Consider the following 21,630-nt stretch of genomic DNA (forward strand, 5'->3'; position numbering starts at 1 on the left):
AAGGGAAGATTATAGGGTGATGCGTTGAGGTGAAAATTCCAAAAGTGAAGGAAGGTAAAAGGGTACCCGTGGATCCATGTTTGGCTCTGTTCTTGTCATATAGCTTTTCAAAATTATATTTGAGTGAGAAGGGCACCTCAGTGTCAGATTCCAACATAGGAATCGTCATTTTCTATTCGATTTCCTGCTGCGGACCCAAAGTTTGATCATCACACCGGTCAAAAGGGTGACTTTCATTTTATATTCACTGGTCTGGGAAAGAAACTACACCAAGAAAAAACAGATATGTTTATGGTGTTTCATAAATGAGAAAAAAAGTACTCCTTTATTCATTATTTGATATGGGTGATTAAATAATAGTAGGTATTTCTGGGATTGATTTCTGATAATATGTTAGAAAGCTTTAAATAATTTGTTATGATTATTATGAGCATGTAGCTTGCTTGTGGAGATTATTTAATAAACTGTTAATTTACTTTTCTGTCCTACATTTAAATATTCAAATAATTCTATTTATTATTATTTTTAAATACAATTAATATTGGAAATCAATAAATAATATTTTTAAGAAATAATCTTTATTATTTTTTAACTAATGAGTTATAATAAAAATATTTATATTTTAAAAGATATATTAAATAAATAATAGATTCATTATAAAATATCTTATTTTAGACATAATTACTCGTCTGGTTTCAAGTTTGATATGAAAATATGAAGTCTTTTTTGTTTTTTGTTTCAATTGCATCCCCAAATTTATTAAAACGTTTTAATTGGGTTCTTTTTTGTTAACGTTAAAATCGTTAACATCTAAATGATTAGATATATTTATTTAACACATGATATGCACGTGACATTATTATTTTCTAAGGTGAAATTCGTTTGATGTCCTCCCCACATAGATAATATTTTGTACTCTCCTTTTTTTTCTCTCCAAAAATTCTCCTATAACCTCTAACCCCCTCCCTTTCCATCTCTTCTTTTCTCCTAAATCACTTTTCATTGCTTTTCACCCATCACTTCTTCATTCTCCATCTCCTTCAAGACCTTTGATCACGTCTCTGCTGACAAGCCACTGTCGCCACCGTACCAAAGCTTTGTAGCACACGATTGAAGAAGTTGTCAATGTCATCTTTCCTCTCATATTCTCTTTGTTTTGATAGTCCAATTGGGTGTTGGAAGTATGATCAATTCTATACTATGTATCAGTGTGTTAGAAATTGGAGATAGTTCTCGGTTTGTCTTTGTGATTGATAAAAAGCTGTGAATTTTTCTTTTCTTTTGTTGATGTAGAGGGAAAATGGGATAGGGAAAGAAACTAATTTAAAGGGTGATTCCTTGTTGAATTTACTTGAATCCCTTCAATTTCCTTAACAATGAAGAGATGAGTTATGTCGTGGAGTGTCAAATAGACAACAAAACTCATGACAACGTTCGCAATTCAACACTCAAATTGACAACAAAACTCACAAAAATACAAAGAAACTTTTTTTGTATTTCTATCAAACTATTAGTATGCAACGAAATTTTCACACAGAGTATATACAATTGTCAATACTAGATTTCATTCATTTCATTCTCATGCATTCACAAACATCTCATTTTCATAAAAGTTAAAATCAACTAATTTGCTTACTCAAATCCTATTCATAGTGATTTTAAGCCTATGATAACTCATCAAAGTCCAATCTCTTGAATGATCAATAAGTAATCATGCATTAAGTTCAAGAGTCTTAAGATTACTATCTATAGACACAAGCTTCATCAGGTATTCAATTTTAGTTCTAGGTTCAAAAAATATTTTTCAACACCTCAAAAATCAATTATCAAGCTATGGATGGCCAAACCAAAGCAAATATTATGCATAAAAAATCAAATACTAACACATAAATGAAAATCATATGTATTAACAACACAAATTACACAAGAATTCATTTTATTATATCTAATCTCAATAAATAGATTTAGCTCTCCATGGTAGAGAACCAAGGGTTTACAAATGGAAGAGATAAGAAAGAAATTAAAACCAAAGGGAAGAGGAAAGCCATTTTTCCAACTAAGTAGATGCTCAAAGCTTCATTTGTGCTTCCCATTCGCATCCACATATCCTACTCGTAGCCCATCCTTCTCTCCCACCCCAAAAGGGGAAACCATCACGAATGGAGGAGAAGACCCAAGGAAGAGTGGGAGAGCTTCCAAACACCCTTAGCATGTTAGGAATCCAAGTGTGAGTCTAAGTCCCACATTGGATAGAAATATAAAGATCCATGGTCACAACACTGAGCATCTCTTGCTCTCCACCTCTCATGATTCACTTCCAGGCTATCTGCCGGCCACCAGACTTGAACCATGGGCTCTGATACCATTTGTAGGGAGGTTAAACACACACACACATACACATAGATCTCCATACTGGTAAGATATTGTCCGCTTTGGGTCAAGCCCTTACGGATTTGCTTTTGGTACCACTCCAAAAGGCCTTTTACCAATGGAGGTATCTTATGTGTATATAAACCCATGTTCATCTCTTATTTTATCCGATGTGGGACTTTGTTTGTACCCAACATAGCAACCTCCAAAAGTCTCTCTCAAACACCCACAAGTGATTTCTACTTGTGCATGTTAGGAATCTCTCCAAGCCCTCGCAAGAAGCATGATTAAATACTCACTTCTTTACATGTCAGCGACTAGCGTCGTCTTAATACCGTTGGATGCCATTAGATAAAACGCGATAGGGACTCTTGTCAAATCGTCGCTCAACGCCGTTGGCCACCGCTTAGCCAACCTTTGACCACTGCTCAACATAAGGTTCCCCTGCAACATTGTCTATTCCCGGTGTTAGTAGTGTTAGGCGCAATTCTGGTGTCGCCCATCGCAAGTATTTACTCCAATTTTTCATCTTTTTTTGTCGAGTTATGCTTCCTTGAGGTTTAGCTTGTTATCCCTCCACTACAATTGCTTCCTATCCACTTATTTCAAACACTTAAAAGAAGATTAAAGATAAAACAAAAACAAAAAAACTAAAACATAACAAATAACAAAAACAAGACAAACTTGAGAATTAAACAAGATAAAAGCTATGAAAGAGATTATTTTATTTTCAAAACTTAACCCAAATAAAAAGTAGAAAATAATGTTATTAGTAGGTGAGCATGAAGAAGTGTCTTGTGAGATGTTTGATAATGATAGATTGGACGGGTTAAAGATGAAAGTAGTATTGGAAGAATGACTAATGACCTCTCATGAATATGTAAATTGTTTGGTGTTATTTTTTTTATTCATTTATGTAATTTTCTTTTTATTTTTCATTTGTGTTGAAGGATTGAGGTATACGCGTTGGCACTAAAGATGCATGGTTATTGAGGTAAAAGAGTAATCAAAATAATGGTGGTATGAGAGGGTGAGGATTAAGATTATTGTGTTGTCGCAGTGTTACAGAGAAAGAAAACCCTAAAAGGTATGGTGGGTGAGTAATGTGAGGGAAAAAATGGGAGGAGGATGGGAGTGTTGTCTATATGTTGGGATGAGTCTCCCTAGTTGGATTGAAGGATGAGAAGAAGATGATGGTTGGAGGTGATGAATAATGTGAGGATGAAGTTGTTAAGATAGTGATGGTGGGTGAAAGAAGAAAATAGATTGATTGAAGTATTTTAAGCAAAATTTCATGTTAAAAAATTCGATGCATCCATCATTTGTCCCTAAATCATGCCTAATCACATCATCGTTAATGATTTTAATGACATCAATGAAAAAATACTTTATTAAAACAAATTAACAAATTTTGAGATGTTGAAGGGTAAGTTTAATCATTCTAATTTTATAAAGTAATATATTAATGTAAAATTTCCTTTTAATAAATACAAAAGTAAAGATCAAAAACATATTTAATTAATTTGATTATTAGTTGAGTTAAAATAAGATTAATAAAATTAAAAAATTTATATTAAGTTTAAAACTCTTTTCTTTTATATTAAGAAATAATATGTTAATTTTTTTTAAAGGATTAAACATGTGTTCAATTATTTTAATTATTAGTAGAACTTAAATAATTAACAAAATTAAGTTTTTATATTAAGTTTTAAGTTTTTTTATATTAAAAACGAAATATGTGTTCAACTAAGTCAACTACTTTTCCAAAAATTATATTTAAGTATAATTTTCACATAACATTAAAAATTCAGCCTAAAAGTTTCATTAATTTGATAAAATAAAATAGATATATTAAAACTATCTTTGTTTGGATAGGAACAAAAATGGAAATAAAAATAAAGAAAAAAAAGTAAAAAAGTGAGTAGAAGCTACGTAAAAGAAAATAAAATAATATGAAAAATATAAATAACTTAGTCTTTATGGATGTAAAGTTATACTCTTTTCAACTTTTCAATATGAATAAGCTTTTTCGCATAAAACCTATATAGGATGCTCCCGTCATTTGTTTCTGAAATCAAATATAAACTAAGACAACAAAAATATTCTAAATAAATACTAAAGAAAAATTGATTGGGAGTTGAAGTCAAGGTTTAAGATTTATGTGAGAGTATAAGGAGTTTCATTGTTGTCTTTTCCTTCTTAATGTAATAAACGTTTATTGTTAAATTATATCTATAAAAGATGTTTCGATTATAAAGTCACTTTAAGTTTGATAATTCAGATAAATGTGCAATCAATACAATCATTTATTTTTTAACTTTAAATTTATATTTATAAATTTTGGAATTAACATTTGATTAGAACTATCTAATTATGGTCTAATCGATAGAAATCATATATTTTCTTTAATTATTCAGTATTAAAATTATTATTTTTTTATAAACTGACCGTTGAGTCCTGTCTCCTAACCATGCAGTCGTGAGAATAATCCGAAAAAATGTCGGACCATGACCTATGTGGTTTTATTTTTCATCGTTTGGTAATATTCTGCTCATCACTTTTAATTCATAACAAACGAGAATACTCTTATTTACCAATAATTTTAAATAGTATTGCTACAAAAGAAGCTATGAAAGAAATAAAACGAAAGAAAGATTACTATTACTGGATATAAAGTACAAGGGAGATCCTGAATATATAGGGTGCAATAGCATGCAACAAATTAACTGTATATAACGTAACAACCAGAAAAGGGGTACATGCACCCTAATACCCTAACAAGGATAATAATTTCTTATTTATTAAATAAATGTTTGTTAGTTAAAATGTTAAATAGGTCCTTTTATATATATATATATATATATATATATATATATATATATATATATATATATATATATATATATATATATATATATATATATATATATATATATATATATATATATATATATATATATATATATATTTTAAATATCACGGTCAATAATACCATAGGTAAATAAGAAAATTTATACATATACTTTGTGAATTATTGTATATTGATTTTTGTTTAAAGTTGAGTTGAATTTGAAATTGAATGACTAAGTTTATGTATGTGTGAAATTAGAAATTTGTTGACAGTCTGATATTTAACTTTGGAGTGTTTTATATGGTCATTTTTAGTTTAACTTAGAAGTTTGCATGTTGGAATAGATAATCATTGTAAACATATTTGAAACTAAGAAGGACAATTAGACTTAATTTTATTAATTGAGTTATGTATGAATTAATACTTGAATCTCTTTTTATGTTAGGTTGAGTTTTAAATATGGAAATTTGACGAGTTGATATGTTCGGAATATCAAATTTATGCAATAGACGATGTTTAATCAATTCTCCATTTATGTTTATTATAAATATTATAATTTCAGCAAGTGAATAAGTCATACTCTTATATGGTGAGATGATAAAAAATTGTTATTGTATATTTAGAACACATGCATGTCATTAAATATTGGATATTTTTAATTATTTACTAAAATATTATTCACTATCATATTAAAAACGGATTGCCTTTTAGTTATGTATAGAAAAATATCTGTAAAAATATAAACATTTTTTATATGTATATAAGGTGTTCGGATGCATGTTGCAAGAGTTATATTCAAAGTTTTCCTCACTTCATCCACATGAAATAATGAAATAAAGCACAAGGTAAACAAGGAAGAGGTTTTTTCGGTACGTTTGAAAGAGAAGAATTCCATCTCTATCAATCACGAAACATTGATATTTACTTCTCTCTCTAGTTTCCTCCAACTCTTCTTAATACCATATTTTATTTAATATAGTTATTAAATATACTTAATTTATTAAAAGATGATGTAATATCAAATAATTTTTTTTTCATTCTCAACGCTTCTCTATTCATTCATGTTACCTAAGTTGATATCCATATCTAAAGACGGAATGAATTACGTTTTCTTATCTATATTGTGTTAATGGATTGGTTTGTCCTAATCTATTTTTGATGAACCAAAAATAAATTGAGTCAAAACAAACCGACTCATTTTGTCACTCCTAACTTAAATCCATATATGAAAAAGTTTAAATTAATTTTTTTACTTATTTTATAGTTAATATGGTAATAAAAATTATATTTTGTATCAAATTCTTGATATCTATGAATTCCTTTTTGTCAGTTAATTATACCATATGGTAGGATTAAAATTTAAAAATTTAACTTCCGATAAATATTCAACAATAATTGTGCTTTTCATAACTCATCATTTATAGGTTTCGTTAGTTTTTTTGTTTTGTGATTTGTTGTTTCTTCTTTGACTCGTTTCACGATTAAAGAACGAAAGAAACCAGGCTGGGCTTGGTTCCTAAGACCAAACCCAAAAAATAGAATTATTATACGAGTTGGGAATTGGGCCGAAAAAGTTTGGGCTTGATTCATTTTTCAGGTGCTTCTTATATACAGCGGTATTAGATTTTGGTAGTAAACTTCTTAATAAATGTTAAGAAAAAATTGTAATTCATTAAATATTTTTTTTTATTTCTGAAAAGTACTTTTTCATATTATAAAAGTACCCGTATTAACGAACGTATGAGTAAAATCCCATGCTATAATTTTTTTAGTTTCCAAAAAGTGAGTTGTATATAATTTATATATAGTTAATAGCATCCAAAGTTATAAATAATTGTTTTGTTGGAGTGGTTGAAAGCTATCATCATATTAAGAGGACGTAGTTTTTTTACCTTGTTTGATTTTTTTATTTTTTATTTTTATTTCGCAGTTAAAGACTAGTCTGTCCATCAAACTTTTTTCTTCAATATTCTCTATGTATAGAAAACAAAACAAAATTATCCAAATACGTTTTTGCTCATGTTACTTGCACAATTTCGTTAATCATTTAAGAAAAAAAATAATAATAGTTTAAGCACTTCAATTAAATATGCGACAAAGTAATGAATTAAAAAATGCAATGTTAGGAACTCCATGCATCTCGTTTTACTCGCGGTTTTAGCGAAAAGTGGTTCTATTTTAATGTCAATGAAAAATATCTGTAAAATATTAATTATTTATTACATATTTTCTTATTTATGGTTAAGTGAGAAACAAAAAGGAAGTGCAGAAAAAATAAAATTTAAACTTTAACTAGACCATGTAACTGTAAATAAAATTGAAAATCAGTAAAAAAAGAAAAGCATAGGCAAAAAATAAATGGCTGAAAGGAAAATCAAACTAATAACAAGGTAAAAAAATCTATTAGAAAATTACATAATATTTCTTTTATAAAATCCAATTACATTTCTTATTTTGTTTGTCAAAACTTCAAAGATTGAACAAATGAGGTGGATATAGTGTATCTTCCTTTTTCTTCATCTTCTCCACAGATATGGTTATTGTGTGATACCCACACACACAAAAATGTGATGTTGAATATTAAACACAATTTTCCTTTTCTAATTTTTCGGTACTAAAATAGTTTTGATTGGCAAGGAGCATTTAATTGAAATTCAAAAACGAAAATTTATGCCCATAAAAAAAGTGTGTGACCGTGAAGAATGGAAGTTAAAGCCAAGTTTGGGGAATGCCAATAAAAGCAGAGGAAATGGGCCATATTTGAAGTGTCACCGCTCATTTGATTTGGCAAAGAGGCAATAAAACAAACAAGCTTTATCCGCTGAGCTAGACACCGAAGAGGACACGTGTCGTGTGGTAATTGAGTCGAGGAAAGGGAAGGAACGGTGGTGATGCGTTACGGGTTTGTGGTGTGGGAGGTGAAATCCGGGCTTTAAAAGCGCAAATGCTCGAAAGATGTTACATCCGTTCACAATTCAGTTTTGAACCTAAAGAGCGGGTCGCTGAGATCGGAGAAACCTTTCTTCCAAACGCCATCTCCATCTCCTTCTTCAGGTCACACTCTCTTCTTTTCTCTCTTCTTGCATTCGCCGTTTCCATTTAATCATCTTCGTTATCTCGCATTATGCTTTTATGCCTTGTTAACAGCTTCTGATGCTAGTTATGGTGGAATTCTGATTCGTATGTTCTCATTGTCACGAGTTTTTCTATAACTAGTCTATGAAATCTGTGTTCGGATTATGGAATCGGTGGGATTTGTTGAATTGTTTATGGTTATGCCGCGTAATATAACCTGTTTGATAATATTGCAATCTGCAAGTGTCAAAAATGGCTGTCTGATTGTGTTTAGACAAGTCTCGTTAAAATCAGATCGAAAAATTAGCTGCTGAAGTTGCGGTTTCATGTAATCCGCCGAAATTGCAGACAAATATAGCTGATGTTGCTGCCGCGGCTGCATTGTTATGCATGCTGCAAGTTGTTTTTAAAAATCTTGAATCTAATATGAAGATTCAAGTATTATTATGTTCTCTTCTTTGGATAAAATTAAATAATATATATATGGAATTTAAAATTGTGATTCGCAGCGAACGTGTATATTTTAGTGTGAATAGTTTATGTATTATTTGCATTAAAAATGGATTATAAATATTGCAATGGTACTCAACTTTTTGCTGTACCTTTGAACTCTAATTAAATTGAATGTGAGAAAAGTTTTGAAATGTATCAGGTCTATTTTTTAAGGAAACTTCTCATTAAACATTTTAAGGAAAAAATAAAAATGGAATTAGTTTCTTTTTTAAAAAATAATCTCAGACATAAATTCCTGTTCTATTATGTAAGGTGTATCTAGATTCTTGGGAGATTTAGATATACAAATTATCAAACAAGAGAATGATTCCCGTGATTTAGGCTTCTTTAGGTTATATCATAAATTCACGATATTGCATGTGCAACAATTGTTTAGATTCTGTATGTGAAATGTCTCAACGTGCTGAGCGACTTTCTTTATCTTTATTTTCTCAGATCTTAAGATAGAAAATGGCAGATGGTGAGGATATTCAGCCACTCGTCTGCGATAATGGAACAGGAATGGTCAAAGTAAGATTCCTTGATGGTTATATTTCCAATACTTTTTGTTTCCTGAAGTAATTAATAGTACCTTTCACTTTCATTTCATTTACTGCGAGTCTAATGTATTCCAATGTTTTAGGCTGGATTTGCGGGGGATGATGCTCCAAGGGCTGTGTTTCCCAGCATCGTTGGTCGTCCCCGTCACACTGGAGTGATGGTTGGCATGGGCCAAAAAGATGCATATGTTGGGGATGAAGCTCAGTCCAAGAGAGGTATATTAACCCTGAAATATCCCATTGAGCACGGTATTGTGAATAACTGGGATGACATGGAGAAGATCTGGCATCACACCTTCTACAATGAACTCCGTGTTGCTCCCGAGGAGCACCCAGTTCTGCTCACCGAAGCACCTCTCAACCCAAAAGCTAACCGTGAAAAAATGACCCAAATTATGTTTGAGACCTTCAATACCCCTGCCATGTATGTTGCCATCCAGGCTGTTCTGTCCTTGTATGCCAGTGGCCGTACAACTGGTTAGTCGTGTCTTCGAGAAAAATATTCTGTTCCATGTTAGGTATTTCGTAAAATTGTTAAGCTGGTCAATCATCTTCAATGCTCTAAGGAGGCCCTTTTTATTAATTTGTGTAGGTATCGTTCTAGACTCTGGAGATGGTGTCAGCCATACTGTCCCCATTTATGAGGGCTACGCTCTTCCTCATGCCATCCTCCGTCTTGACTTGGCAGGACGCGATCTCACTGATGCCTTGATGAAGATCCTTACAGAACGAGGCTATTCATTCACTACCACAGCTGAGCGAGAAATTGTAAGGGATGTAAAGGAAAAGCTGGCTTATATTGCCCTTGATTATGAGCAAGAGCTTGAAACATCAAAAACTAGCTCCTCTGTTGAGAAGAGCTATGAGTTGCCTGATGGACAGATTATCACCATTGGCGCTGAGCGTTTCCGGTGCCCTGAAGTTCTCTTCCAGCCATCCATGATCGGAATGGAAGCTGCTGGCATTCATGAGACCACTTACAATTCAATAATGAAGTGTGATGTTGACATTAGGAAGGACTTGTATGGCAACATCGTTCTCAGTGGTGGTTCTACCATGTTCCCTGGTATTGCTGACAGAATGAGCAAGGAAATCTCAGCTTTGGCCCCTAGTAGCATGAAGATTAAGGTCGTTGCTCCACCTGAGAGAAAGTACAGTGTCTGGATTGGTGGCTCTATCTTGGCTTCTCTCAGCACTTTCCAACAGGTAAAGAATTATTTAAAGACTACGAGTTATTTTAATTGAAATCAAATATTCCTGTGAGTAATATACTGCAAATTGCACAATGTTGGGATACTAATATAAGGACATCATGTTTGAAATGCAGATGTGGATTGCAAAGGCTGAGTACGATGAGGCTGGTCCATCAATTGTACACAGGAAATGCTTCTAGTTTTATATTATCAAAATTTTGGGTTGTTAAATCAGTTACTGAGTTGATGACGGAGTAAAATTCTTTGATCAGATCTTTTTTGCATGACTTTCCGCTTATACTTCATCTAGACAATAAGGAATAAGGTCCCTCGATATCACCAGTCCTTTCATATCTTAATTATCATAATGGGCTAACAAACTAAATATTACTAATATGGCTACAGCTCACCACAATATACCCTTTTTAATACAGTTTTTATCATTAAAATTTATCCGCCACGTTGAATTCGTCGATGAAATATTTTTTATTTTATTTTAGGCAATTTATTATATTGGTCTGCTTTTAATAAGAAATTTAAAACAATTTAATATATAAATAATTTAGTAAAAAAAAGAATTTTAAGTAAAAGAATATTATTTGTGAAACTAAAATTGTTTAATTTAAAAGGCGAGTCATTTATAATCTGAAAAAAAAAATCATTAGGCCTCGTGCACTGGACCCATAACAAAAAAAAAACACGATATGCTAAAATAAGACTGATATTATGCAAATAAGTCAATACCAAACCATATCAAATGTTTAATACAATAAATTATGTTTGAATGGAACTTTTTCTTTTATTAAAATTACATTTAATTTTCTCAAAGTTGACTTTTAATTCAATGTTTTCTTAAGTTATGAAAACGATTATAATTAATGAAATTTTAACTAAATTAAAGAAATTATTATTTTATTTATATAACCATTTTTAATTTTATAAAGAATTTAAATAAGATTTTAAATTGTAATTAATATCTTCAAAATATTTAAATAATAATTACTTAAATTAATATTTTAATAAGTAATATAGTTTGTATTTTTTTGTCACAATAATTATGTAAATAAATGCATATGAGATAATGTTAAATAAAAAAATATGATATATATATATATATATTTATCATATAAATTAATATTAAGAAAAATAAACTTTGTTTTATTTACATAGTTAATATTTCTTGAAACTATAAATAAATTATATATATTTTGTAAAAAATATATACTTACATGTGTCTGTATAGTGAAGGGAGAAAAAAGTAATTGTCTCCCATTAAATCTAAATAAGTGGTTTGAGGGATTTTCAAAATGACTAATTTCTGCTAGGTAAGGTATGAGTAAACGTATATTTATTAATCAAGACTCAAGTCAAGAGAAGAGAGGAGGCTTTCCTTCTAAAATATTGATGATGCCATTTTGTATGATAAAATATATTAGCTTATAAAATATTAAGTAAAAAATACAATGTTTTCATTTTCCAAAAATCTGAAAAATCATAATCCTTTAGATTCTGTCGACGAATGGTTAAACGATTAAAACATACTGTTTTTGTTAATATAAAACTTAACAGAAAAAAATATGATTTAAAATAAAACAAGTGTAATCTAAAATAAATAAAATAAGTTTATATAAATATGAATACCTACTTATAAGTAGATTTTATTGGATAGAAATCAATCTTAAATATACACAATTCTCTAATAAGTAAGAAAATGATAACCACTCATTCAAATTGCTTATAATGTTTTCAATGGTATAAAAAGAACCAGCTCCCTAAAATGTTGTGTAAAATACATTGTTATAATTGATTAGTTTACAAGTAACATTTAAAAGGAAATTAAAACTACGTAAAATGCTGTGTAAAATACATTGTTAGAACAGATCAGTTTACAATTAACATTTCTAAGGAAATTATAGCTAGACACTAGATTATTACACAAATTTTATTCCTACTTATAAAGCTAAAGATTCTTCTATTCTTCGCCATTATAAATTGACATCTAAAAAAATCATTTTTTATTTATTTTATTTTCTTCTGTCTATTACCAAAACCTTTCTTGACTAACTATTTTATTTATTTATCATCCAATCATAATTTTATCACACAACAGCTTTTATAGAAATGAACTCAACTTTTCTCACAAGTCTTAAAAAGATTATCTACCAGAAAGCTACCTAGTTTTTGTTTCCTGAGACCACACAACACAAGCAAAAGCGTGCGCACACGCCACACATTCATGACAGAAGTGACGACATGCACGCGGCATCATCAAGTCAGTGCAAAAGTCAAGCTTCTTCTTTTGAGTTTCAAGGGAAAATGATCACTGAAAAAAAAACAAATAAATATCCATCAAACTCACCCTTCAATTTTCTCTTACTCTCACTTTTTCTTAAACTATGGACCTTCCTCGACCTTCTCATCTTCTTCTCCATGCCTTCTGAGACGCCACCTCATGGCCATGGATGAGTATGAATGTGATCAGAAGGTCCACGTGGCAGTTGGGAAGTCCCTTAAGAAAGGCACCACTTTGATTCGATGGTGTTTCACCCATTTCAGCAAAGCACAGATATGCTTACTTCATGTTTACCAACCTTCTACTATGATCCCTACACTGTGTAAGTCTTGCTCTTTGATATTCATGTTTGTACACTTCTTTTTAATTTGGATATCTTTCTCCTTTAAGTTTTGCTGTCAATTTAGCCCCTTTTCTATTTGGGCACTTTGGTAGGCTCGAGGTTGGTGATTGAATTATGGTATGTCGGTTATTTATTGGGAAATTTTCGTCATATCCCATGATTTGATTCGCGTAAAGTTGAAATCTTGCGCAGTAGGAAAATTGCCAGCATCCCAAGCTAGTCCTGAAGTCGTGTCTGCTTATAGAATAGAGGAAAGAGAAGAGACCAAGAGGCTTCTAGAGAAGTACTCGAGCCTTTGCCGTGCAGCTAAGGTATGCAGGCATCTCTTTGCGTATTTCACAACAAATAGGAGATTGTAGGTTATATAATTTTAATGTTGATTTCTGCTTGTTCATCTTCACCATGGTTAATTTTTCGTTGATTTCATTCATGATGGAAGAAGTTGCTTATTGTTTATTTTGTTTTATGGCCTTTGGAAATGTATACCGGTAAAGCTCTAAGCTAGTTATCATGTTTTCTCCCTTCAGAATATATGAGTACCTATAACTGAAATTTGCTTTTGTTAAAATTATCTGATTATGTACTATCTGTAATGCAAGTTGTGGGAAGACCTCAAATATTAATGGTCTTTGTTAAAGCAATTTGTTTTCAGGTTAAGGTAAGCAGTGTCATTGGTGAAGCTGATCAAGTTCAGACAGGGATTGTGGATTTGGTTACTGTGCATAATATCAGGAAGCTTGTTATTGGAGCAATAACCCCAGAAAAGTAAGTGATGCATTGATCACCAACAAATTCAGTCAGACAGAGGGAATGATTGTCTGGCATGCATTAAACAGCTTATTCACTTCTTTGATCCCTTCTAGTTCAGAAATATTGATGTTATTCTCTCATCTCGATGTTTATCTTTTATGTAGACTGAGACTGACATATCTATGACTTCCTCTGCTCTTATAACTTGAACCATAAAATATACTCCTGTTACTTTCTTGCCTTTTCTGTCATAAAAGGTGTTAATAATCTTTCCTTTTTACCAAAATAATGGTAAAATGCAGTTGCATGAAAATCAAAAGGAATTCTAGTAAAGCAAACTTTGCTGCGAAAAATGCTCCTCCATTCTGTGAAATATGGTTTGTCTATAAAGGTAAACACATTTGGACAAGAGAAGCTTCTGAAACTCATTGTTTTGTATCTTCCCATGCTCAACCTGAGACTACAACGGCAGAGAGTTTGAGTTGTAGATCTCTTCAATATGGTACAACTGAATTGCTCCATTCAGAATGTCTTCAATCAAATTCTGCAAGGGCTACAAGAAGTACAGTTCCGAATGTAATCATTGAAGCAGAAGCCACTTTTTCATCCAAATCATCCAGTTGTAGTAGTCATTGTTCTCCCCAACATTCAGAATTTGAGGAAGAAACAATAGATATTCATCTTATTGAAGCCAAAGCAGAAGCTAATGCTGCAACAGATGTGGAGCTGTTGAAGTGCAGAAGGTTGGAATTCAAAGCCATTGAGGCCATTAGTAAGGTAAGCATGACCTAACATAAGGAATGCTGCCAGACAAATTATTGTTTGCCATGAGGGTTCAATTATACTTTCTTACATAATTAAGAAACATTGGTAAAGAATTAACGCATGAAGAATCAAGAGAAAAGCCATCTAAAAGATACTAGGATTCTGTAAATAAATTTTCTGATACATAAATGTTTAGTAAAAATTGTAGAACAGACCAGTAAGTAGTAGCAAGAACTGGTTTCCCCAAATTCATTAAAGTGGCCAAATTTATTGTTGAGATATTTCATGGACACAACGCAATGCACTTGTGGTGATATTCAGTATATAGTTTTTTTCTGATATTTCTCAGGGCTTCTGTTCCAACACGAGTTATTAATCTTTCATCAGGTGAACTTATTTGAATCTGCCCATGCACATGAAGTAAAGCTCAGAAAAGAGGTTGAGGATGCAGTGAGAGCTACAATAAAGGAGCAACGGATGTTTTTGGAGGAGAAAGAAAAAATTGCTAGTGAACTGGAAAGGACCACAGGAAGTATTTCCTTGCTAGGAAATTGTGCACATGAAATCAACAGTAAGTGTGATGAAGCTGCAAATGAACTATCACTAATTCAAGCATCCTTCTCAAGCCTGCAGCATGAAAAGCAGGAAATCAGGCGACAGAAAATGGAGGCTCTACATTGGCTTGAACGGTGGAAAAGTTGTGGACATGTTGGAGCAGATCACTGCGATGGGATCATTGGGTTTTCTGAAGAATTTCCAGAGCTGGCAGAATTTCCATTATCAGATCTTCAAAACGCTACGTGCAACTTTTCTGAGAGCTTCAAAGCTATGGAGGGTGGATATGGTTCTATTTACAAGGGAGAAATGTTGGGTAGAACAGTTGCTATAAGGAAGCTCCATTCACACAACATGCAAGGATCAATAGAGTTTCAGCAAGAGGTCAGTTTTCCCATAACAGCCTTTCTGCTTTGAGATAATTATCTTAAGTTCTTTAGAGAGGATCAGTGGTGAAAACATAATTTAGAGGCTTTTGTATTTTCAATTGGTTTCATAGCTGCAACAACCACAATTCATCAACTCATAATCCTTTAAAATGGTAATTTAATTAGGTCTATAATATCATTTTGTAATGTTGATCTGAAGATGAACTCCATGTATGGTAGCATATCCTGTCCCGAGCCCGGGTAGAGGAAGGACGTGATAGGCCCTTGACATCCAAGTAAAACCAGTTGATATTCCAAACATGCAACAATAACAGAAATATAAGACGACTTTAAACACTTCCAAAGCATCAAGGAATTCTTCAAGTAACTTTTTTTCCAAACTGCAAGAACGCATTAATAAATGGGACAAGACCTTGACTGTCTTAGGCTTTTTCTTTTCCTTTAATTTTAGCTGAGAAAGTGTCATATATTAATTTAAAATCCATCCAACAAAACCGTCGATATACTATTGTTCTTCATTATAATGAGTTGAAGTGTCCTCATTTTTCGTAACTGGTTTTAGTTACAAAATACATGAATTCTATGAACTGTGGAAAATGAATTTCTGTCATCGTAAGTTATCCTAATCTTTTTTTCCCCCTAGCATAGATATTGAGTTGATAAAAAGAAAAAAAACACATACAGCATCTATTTCTTTCTTGGTTTGACTGTCTAACGTATGCATATAGCATGCTTGTTTGATCCAACCAATGTTTATGCTTGTGTGACCAGGTTCGAATTCTTGGTAGTCTCCAACACCCTAATCTAGTTACTTTGCTTGGTGTATGCCCTGAAGCCTGGTCATTTGTGTATGACTTCTATCCCAATGGAACTCTTCAAGATTACCTATTCCGAAAGGGAAGTCTTCTCCCTTTGACATGGAGTATCAGAGCACGATGGGTTTTTGAAATTGCTAGAGCTCTCTGCTTCCTACATTCTTCCAGACCTGAAACTATTGTCCACGGTGGTCTGACACTTGAAACTGTCCTTCTTGACACTGCACTTGGTTGCAAGATATGTGAATTTGGGTTCAGCAGGCTAGTGAAAGAGGAGTCACTTTCTCTTCCTAGTTTTCACTTGAGCACCGAGCCAAAGGGTCCTTTTTCATATACAGATCCCGAGCTTCAGAGAACTGGAGTACTAACACCTAAGTCTGACGTATACTCTTTTGGACTCATCATTTTGCAACTTCTCACTAGTAGGACTCCAGTTGGATTAGCTGGTGAAGTACGCAGAGCAGTTTCATGTGGAAAATTGTCTTCAATTTTGGATTCTTCAGCTGGAGAATGGAATTCCACCGTGGCAACACAATTGGCCGAACTGGGATTGCAATGCTGCCAACTGAACAGCAGAGACCGACCAGAATTAACACCTTCTCTAGTGAGGGAGTTGAAGCAGTTGTATGTTTCAGAAGAGCGACCAGTGCCATCTTTTTTCCTGTGTCCAATCTCTCAGGTAACTAACTGTTCCTTTTGTTTTTTATAGAACTAGATTTAGTAGTAATATTAATGCAATGGCTCAAATGAAATACATAGTATTGGCGATAACATTAATGCAATGAGTTGAAGAGAAAATTTGCAAGATGTTCACAGTTGTTGTATTCATGTGGGTCGTGTTTATTTGGTGCATTCTTCAGGAAATAATGAATGATCCTCAAGTTGCAGCAGACGGATTTACTTATGAAAGGAAGGCCATAAGTGAATGGCTGGATAATGGGCACGAAACTTCACCTATGACTAATTTAAAGTTGAGTTACCTCCATCTCACTCCCAATCATGCGCTTCGACTTGCTATTCAAGGCTGGCTTTGCAAATCTTGAAGTTCCATCATTAATTCATTTATCAATGTTGTAAATATCTACATATCTATTTTTTGCATCATTGTATTGCCTTTCTTTATTGCTTTCTAATTCAAATCAATCATCCTTTAAGGGTTCGATGATATAAGGCAGGTTCCAATGATGTGAAATGACAAAGCGGATTAGGTCTAATGGGCCAACTAGCTTGGTCGTCGTTAACTTAACAGGATGATTAACATTTTTAGTAAAGATACTAATTATCTCCATTTATAGGATTAGAGATATTAATTAATCTTTTAAAATTTGTGTCCGGTGGATGACTTTACCATGACACTACTGGCCACTAACCTAATTCTTCTCTGATCATTATAGATTAGTCCATTTAATCATGCTTTTGGTAGACTTATAGTGATGGACTGAAAAAGATTGATATTCTTGAATTTTGTAGTGCATGATTTACTGATACAGTAAAATCTTATGAAATTGCTTTATTCTATCTTGAACTTAATCAAACCATTAATACATACGTAATAAACAAGATGCCATTTTGCCTAGTTAATGAATGGCTGTCTGTGCCCCAACTTGAAGACAGTTCTTTGAGCGCCTTATAGAGGTTATGTGATTATGTTAAAGTAACGTTGAAAGTCTTCACAGATTATGGTCTCCCATGCGTATTTATAGAAGAAAAATATAAGAACGATAAATTTAGTTTCTTTTCTAAGTTAAAATTAATCGAAATTTGAAGGAGTGAAACGATAGAGTTTCAGTGAAGGTTGAAACCACTTAACTCATCATATTTTTTTCTACTTTATGAAAAATTATCTGAAGAGATCAAAATATGGAGAAATACATTACAAAATGGCAAAAACTGTCATCTTTGTTCTGAAACAAACCGGTGATAATGAGGAAATATTCTGGCAGTAACACAATGGTTACCTATATATTCAGGAATGCAAAATGCAATTTGCAGACAACTTGGACTTGTTGGCTTCATTTAAATTTTCAAATTGCTTCAACACCCTTGTAGTATTCCGTCTCTGGCAGAAAGCAGTGAGGCAGTGCCATGCAATTCAGTTGAATTAAAGGGGTGATCATCTTCGGTTCTGATGATTCCAATCCTGGAATCCTCTTCACCACAATCCAAAAGGGGTTTGGACTCACCTTTCATGTTCCATAGATGGAACTCTTCCTTGCTAGGCTCCTTGTTTTCTTTAGCATCTGTTTCAGATTTCTGAAGCATTTGACTGTTGCCTAGATCATCCTGGTATCCCTTGTCTTCCACACCATCCAAGGACTTGAAAGTTCCACCTTGATGGCCAGGAGATTTCACAGCTACTGTGTCCACATCCACACCATTGTTTGAACAAGAGGACTTGTTTTCCTGATCTTCATGGTTGTTCAAGTCTGAGTCATATCTCTCGAGTGTGGTTGGCATTGATTTCTCACGTAGAATACTTTGTGCTGGAGTTGACCGATGGGGAAAACTTCCAAAACCTTCAATTCCTCTAGATAACCTTCTAGCTTGTTTTCTCTCTTCCTTTAGAAGAGTTACTTCTTCCAGCAGATTCACTATTCTCTCCGATTTCTTTCTGACAGTTAGGCCCCAATTAAACCTGCAGACACTCAAAATGAACTCATTTTGTCTCGCAGGACCAATGTCAAGAGAAGGAAAATTAACAAGCACATGTTTTCGGCAAGAGATGCAAAAATAAGAACACATCCACTTACCCAGTGTCATCAATATACTGAAAACTTTTCATCTGGCTGATGACATTTTTGTCACTCTTAAATTCCTCAGCAACACTCTCTGGTCCTTGAGTCAACAGGTGCTCAAGCACGATCAGGGAATTGTAAGAGATCCTCCAATTCTTCTTTTCGAATTTCAGGAACCTGTTTTAGATTTGTAACAGTCATTCATCCATGATGGGTTAATTGACACCAAAGTAGGAAACATGCTAAGGCAAACCTTCTATGCAGAATCTCCACAATCCTCCAATAATCATCTAACTCAAAAGCAGCCTTTGAAATTGATCTGAGAGTTCTGGAATCTGGAGCCCATGGATTTCCACCGGTTGTCTCTTCTGTCATCCTGCAAATGGTAAAACACATCCACAAAAAGAAAAAGAAAAAGAGGTTGAATTAGAAATCCTAGAACTAGTCTTGCTATGAAACAAATCAAAGGGTGATCATTGATCAAAATGACAAATCAAAATCTCACTGATGATGCCATAAAAGAATTAGACTTACAGTTCTGCAGGGGTGACATCTGTCAGAGCTAATCTAGCAGTTTTTATTTTCTCCTTTAGGAAGAAAGAAGCTTGCTTTTTGAATTCATGGAACAAGGGCGTGCTCATTTTTGCTGGTGCTAGTTTTGTTCGACGATCCTGGACATATCTAAACTTATTCCGTTTGGGGTGGCACGGAGTGGGAAAAAAGTGAGAAGAGAAAGTGGTTTTGGTTTGAGTTAGGACAAGTAAAACGAGCTGAAGTTACAAGTTACAAATTATTCAACCATACACCAAAATCAACATTATTAATTATCAAATGACGTGAAACTGCGGCAATGCTGATACCTCGACAAAAAAATAATCAATTTAAACCGTACAGTGATTTATGAAAACAAAGTAAGAGTGACTTTTGTGCTTGGACTTCGCATACAGAAATTTAATTAATTTTTACACATTACGCTTTGTGAAGTTGCAGTTACTCTAGTTTTTGATTTTCTTTTTCCAGTATTTGAAATTACAAACGCGTACGTGAGAATAAGTCAACATCTTGGGGATTGGAGGGGTAGTTGTATTTGAATTTTGAATTTGATTATTATGAATAAGTCAAAGTTTAAAGCTTTTCCGTCCTTCCAGAAGGGTACGTGGGTGCAGGTTAGCCAAACATTAATGTCAAAATCATGACATTATGGACCACAATGCCATGTTCGTTTTCATATTTTATAATCATAACATGTGCTATTTATGCCATTTTGGTCATCTTTGTCAATAAGTTACGAGCTTAAGCCATGAAAAACACAGTACGTACTTTATACGGTAAAGGGTTGAACCCAGGATATGTCCAAAGAACCATGCTTCATGAGATTTTGAGTTTTTTGGACATGGCGATTACAGTGTTGAGAGGTCACAGTCAATGAGATATAGTTTATTGTGAGGATCCATTAGGGCATTGGAAATTTCGCCCAAATTGATTGAACAATGATTTCTCAGTGGTGGCGGCCTCGAATGACACGTTCCTCTTAACTTTATAGCTCCAAAGACCGTCTTCTACCAAATTTCTAAGTTCTTGAATTGACCAGCATTACCAAATTATTCTTAGTTTTGGAACAAAATAGAGAAATTTCTTGTGAAACAACGAAAACATAATCAGCACTTTGCACTGAGTACCAATTGGTGGAGCCTGACGTAATTGCGTTATATTGCGTTCCTCTTATGTTTTTGTTATTTAACGTTACGGTCTATTTTGAAAAATAATAATTACGTAAATTGACTTTGTTTTTAATAATTGCATAATTGACTTTTCGAAAAAATAAATCCTTGTTAAGAGTGGCAAAACATTTGAGTTAACTAAGGAAGGACAACGATGTTATTTTACTGAATGTAACCAAGTACAACATAGGAAAGATTTGAGTGGGTGGTTAATGAGCATATTAATACATAGTGTGAAAGAAAAATAAAATCAGTTATTAATCATACATATAAATGAAAAATGTTAGAAATATATATTAAATTAAATATAAAATTTATATTTTAAAAAAATTATTGAACAGTTATATTGCAGGTAGAAACCTAAAGTGTTTATTGATTTAAAGTTGTTTCATGGCACCTCTAATGATTTCATCTGTACATCCAATTTTTGAAAATAATTTTATATTCTTTTTTATTAAATTTTAAAATCTGATAAAAAAAATGAAAAATATTTTATCAAATTTTGAAATTCAATAAAAAAAAATATTTTATCAAATTTTGATATATAATGAAGCACAAAAAAAATGGGTATAGGCCTTTTTGAATTACAAGAACAGTTTTGAAATTAAAAAAAAATTGGAAGTATAAGATAAAATTGTTGGGGATGCAAGGTTAAACAACTTGATTCAAACATGAGCCCAAACTACATAATTTGGGCTGGAGAATAATATCTTGTGAAAGTTT

The 21,630-nt window shown here is 32.6% G+C and overlaps 3 protein-coding genes across 4 annotated transcripts; 2 read left to right on the forward strand and 1 right to left on the reverse strand.

The window, feature by feature from the left end:
- Positions 1-8,116: 8,116 nt before the first annotated feature.
- On the forward strand, positions 8,117-10,812 carry LOC124842170 (actin). Its single transcript, XM_047318599.2, has 5 exons — positions 8,117-8,275; positions 9,245-9,319; positions 9,432-9,825; positions 9,941-10,554; positions 10,676-10,812. The coding sequence occupies exons 2-5, from the start codon at positions 9,260-9,262 to the stop codon at positions 10,739-10,741; spliced, it is 1,134 nt and encodes a 377-aa protein (XP_047174555.2). The 5' UTR covers positions 8,117-8,275; positions 9,245-9,259; the 3' UTR covers positions 10,742-10,812.
- Positions 10,813-12,798: 1,986 nt separating this feature from the next.
- Positions 12,799-17,739, forward strand: LOC124842175 (U-box domain-containing protein 33-like). Of its 2 annotated transcripts, none has more exons than XM_047318605.2 (7): positions 12,799-13,156; positions 13,370-13,488; positions 13,830-13,942; positions 14,230-14,704; positions 15,080-15,631; positions 16,408-17,130; positions 17,312-17,739. In XM_047318605.2, exons 1-7 carry the CDS (start codon positions 12,994-12,996, stop codon positions 17,492-17,494), a joined length of 2,328 nt encoding a protein of 775 aa, XP_047174561.1. In that variant the 5' UTR covers positions 12,799-12,993; the 3' UTR covers positions 17,495-17,739. The 2 variants fall into 2 exon arrangements, with proteins under 2 accessions (XP_047174561.1, XP_087965367.1); XM_088109241.1 differs by having other exon boundaries at positions 13,019-13,156; positions 13,270-13,488.
- Positions 17,740-18,230: 491 nt separating this feature from the next.
- On the reverse strand, positions 18,231-20,021 carry LOC124842214 (epsin-3-like). The gene is made up of 4 exons (XM_047318656.2): positions 19,721-20,021; positions 19,440-19,562; positions 19,202-19,363; positions 18,231-19,086 (listed from the first exon to the last, which is right to left on the reverse strand). The coding sequence occupies exons 1-4, from the start codon at positions 19,825-19,827 to the stop codon at positions 18,486-18,488; spliced, it is 993 nt and encodes a 330-aa protein (XP_047174612.2). The 5' UTR covers positions 19,828-20,021; the 3' UTR covers positions 18,231-18,485.
- Between the last annotated feature and the right edge of the window lie 1,609 nt (positions 20,022-21,630).

The sequence above is a fragment of the Vigna umbellata genome, chromosome 3, assembly GCF_029865625.1.
Source record: "Vigna umbellata cultivar VRB3 chromosome 3, Vumbellata_1.0, whole genome shotgun sequence".
Classification (NCBI taxonomy): domain Eukaryota; kingdom Viridiplantae; phylum Streptophyta; class Magnoliopsida; order Fabales; family Fabaceae; genus Vigna; species Vigna umbellata.